We start from the raw sequence: 3,755 nt of genomic DNA, 5'->3' as shown, positions 1-3,755 counted from the left end.
AAATTATTTTTTTAAAGTGCTTACCAAGCAAAAAATAAATGAATAAAATACTTAGTGGAAAATAAATAAAATGAACATCAGGAGCAGGCCTGTAAGAGAAAAAAAGATTTTTTAAAATATATGTAAAGCTGGGTGAGGTGGCTCATGCCTGTAATCCCAGCACTTTGAGAGGCCAAGGCAGGCAAATTGCTTTAGGCCAGGAACTCGAGACCAGCCTGGCCAACATGGCAAAACCCCCTCTCTATAAAAAACACAAAAATTGGCCATGCATGGTGGCAGGCACCTGTAATCCCAACTACTCGGGAGGCTGAGGCAGGAGAATTGCTTGAACCTGGGAGCAGAGGTTGCAGTGAGCTGAGATCACACCATTGCACTCCAGCCTGGGTGACAGAGTGAGACTGTCTCAAAAATAAATAAATAAATAAATGTAAAAACAGATACTTTGTATCTAAATAAGCCAACTTAGCAAAATAATAAAAAGAGAACTAGGATGGTTTCTAAAGGTTTTACGTGCATATATTAAACTGGCAAAAATTATTATTCTATTATCGTGAATACAGACTTCAAAATCCTGAATATTAAAATATTTTTAGGTTGTTTTGTATGTGCTTGTTTTTTTCTAGACCACATGGAGCTCCTATTTTACCTTATAAATCCCAAGGCATGTAATGGTTTCCAGGTACTATTCAATAAACAGTACAACAAGATATACTTTGTCACAACCTCAGGACCAAAATAAAACAAAAAGGATACATATTCACAAAATCCATGAACATGTTTACAGGTTTAAGCAAAACAGATTATTTCCTTATGTAACATATTTCACATTTGTGATATTCGGAAGCTATGTTGTTTATGTCACTAAAATGAGCCTTTAGTTAGACAAATTAAATAACGAGAAAAAATGTATCATAGAATCTTAGGTTTTACAGGTGAAGCAGAAATCTAATTGTGTTATATAAAATTTCCCTTTCTGAATAATTAATTCATTACAGTTCAACATTATACAAGCTCTTTTAACAATCTTATTAGTAGTATATTTTATCTTCCCTCAACGGACCAAGAATGACACGCCATTTTCATTTCAATCACAGGAAATATCTAGTAAGTAAAAAACCCTCTTATTGTTAAATTAGTGCCACTCGATATATATATATATATATATATATATTTTTTGGAGACGGAGTTTCACTCATGTTACCCAGGCTGGAGTGCAATGGCATGATCTCGGCTCACCGCAACCTCTGCCTCCTGGGTTCAGGCAATTCTCCTGCCTCAGCCTCCTGAGTAGCTGGGATTACAGGCACGCACCACCATGCCCAGCTAATTTTTTGTATTTTTTAGTAGAGACGGGGTTTCACCACGTTGACCAGGATGGTCTCGATCTCTTGACCTCGTGATCCACCCGCCTCGGCCTCCCAAAGTGCTGGGATTACAGGCTTGAGCCACCGCGCCCGGCCTGCAATATATTTTTTAAAACTTAATACGGACAGTAGTTATAATCTGCAAATTGAAATCTACTACCCACAAACTACATACTACTGTAAAAGGAAGATAAAACCTCAGGACCCCAAACTCACTATGTCAAAGGAAAAAGTAAAGCTTAGGAACTGTGTCACATAAAAACTGCCTTCCCTTTGTTCCTAAACAAATAGCTGCAAAATAGAAGGCCACCTATCTACCCACGTAGTGTCTCGTGCAAATTGCTCACAAGGAAATTCCTTGTAGGCCCCCAAATCTGTACACTAACCCAGAATTCTGTTGAATCTCACTCTGACAAGATATCAACAAAGACCCAAGATGACTAGAAATCCTCTCCCTTTGAAGACAAATGTATATTTGACTTCTTCCTCTATCTCTGTTCACTTTATCCTATGTAAAGTGCAGATTTACTGAGCTTGAGATTAATGCATAAGTGACTGTTCCTCTACCCCAACCTTTCACATGACATGTGGATTCAGTGAGTTCTAATCAAAGTCTCACAAAAATGTGACCACTCATGACCTACCCTCCCTTTTTCTTCTTTCCTCTTTCCCCTCCTGGTATTCTTTCCCCTTTAAATACTGAAGTCCTCAAAACCTCTTTTGGAAAAAGCACAAGCCACAGATCCTGCTGTAACCTTCGTCTCTTTTTCCTTGGCACATCCTCAACCTCAGCAAAACAGAACTCTAAATTGATTGAAACTCGCCTCAGTCATTTTCTTCGGTTTACACTACCAACAGAGAAATGAACCCTTAAGGTTCATTACACGTGTGCCATCTGATATGAATTATACAGACAAACCACAAACTCCTAAGATTATGAAAAAACAAAAAGATGTTACCAGCAGAGCACTGCTGTGTGTGGTAGAAATTATTCATTCAATCTAATCCATTTGTTTTTCTTTTCAGTACAAAATGATCCAAACGTCAGAACAAATTGTTTAAACAAATTTAATCTAAAAAAACTGCACAAGGTGTAGATGTGTTGTTTAAATGATTTTCAGACATGGGATGCATCTAAACTATTCCATGTATCTAAAATGCATTTTGTGTATCCAAGAGCAGAATTTTCACCAAAAAAAAATTGGGGAGCAGTTATTTACTTGACCAAAGAATGAGAATAAGGTCATTTAGTCAATAGTCTTGATTCGTTTGAGTAAACAACAATAGCCAATTCTATCATCTTGTCACTGAAAATTAAACATTTTTAGCATCACAAGATGCAAACAATAAGCAATTATATTCAGTATATGGCTCCATTGTGTAAGTATCCTCTGATTCAAGTACTGGGCATCACTAACAAGCAAGTACGTACTCTTTGGAGTAACTGAAATGGAAAATCACAAATTATGAAGCTTCTCAAACATAACAGTAAAGTACATTAGTAATTAGTTAAGTACAAGTGATATTTCTGAAAAATTATCATCAATGCTTATCTTATGATTTCTTAAAATCACACACCTGAACATTGTCAAGAATCTCCTGGACACGAGTCAGTAAAGCTTTCTTCCTGTTAACCTGCTTTCTTGCTTCTACATCAAGTGCTTTCTGCTTTTCTTGTTGCATTTCCTTTCTTTTCTCAATGTTAAGCTGCAAAACATCATAAAAATGTAATTATTTCCCATAATAAAAATATCATAAAATCGGCAAGTTCTGAATCAGAAAGATTAAAAACATGTGCAACAGGCAAAACTAATCTATAGTGAAAGAAATCAGAACAGTGGTTGGGCTTCTGAGTGGGATGGGGCATTAGAGATCTTTCCATGGTAAAGAAAATATCCTGTGTGAGTGTGAGTTATACAGGTGTATGCCATGTATCAAAACTCAGGGAACTTTAACACTTAGATCTGCGCATTTTGCTATATGTAAATTATTTTGAACTGAAAAAAAAAGTTAAAAAGCAAAAAAGTTTGTTCACTGACCAAATGTTCTAAAATGACAGAAATAAAATTAAAGCCCTTTCGGCCACTGCTGAGTTTATCATTACTTCACTTGAATATTGACTTGAATATTTCTTCACGTTCAGTATCTTACTTCACTAGGTCAAATAAATTCTACAAGTTTTAATTTTCTAACCAGTACACATTTTACCTCTTTGCTGCCTCAAAAAAAAAAAAAAAGTCCAAAGGTTTAATGATAAAACAAACAGATAATGTATTTGTGATATTGTGCTGGCCTAGAGCCAGAACCGGAGCAAAACTATTTTATAAAATGCAAAACTGTTTTTAGATAAGTTGAAATGGCTGCCCCATTCTCCTCACAATAACTACTGTC

The 3,755-nt window shown here is 35.9% G+C and overlaps 1 protein-coding gene across 1 annotated transcript in view; it reads right to left on the bottom strand.

Annotated features, from left to right (window-relative positions):
• Positions 1-3,755, bottom strand: part of CCP110 (centriolar coiled-coil protein 110) — a 27,738-nt gene that overhangs the window by 17,019 nt on the left and 6,964 nt on the right. Inside the window, 1 exon segment of the mRNA XM_037740544.1 lies at positions 2,943-3,071. Coding sequence (XP_037596472.1) covers positions 2,943-3,071 — 129 coding nt within the window.

This window comes from Cebus imitator, unplaced genomic scaffold (assembly GCF_001604975.1).
Source record: "Cebus imitator isolate Cc_AM_T3 unplaced genomic scaffold, Cebus_imitator-1.0 Scaffold85, whole genome shotgun sequence".
Classification (NCBI taxonomy): Eukaryota; Metazoa; Chordata; class Mammalia; order Primates; family Cebidae; genus Cebus; species Cebus imitator.
Note: the sequence above shows the minus strand (reverse complement) of the source record. Positions and strands in the feature narration are given on the sequence as shown.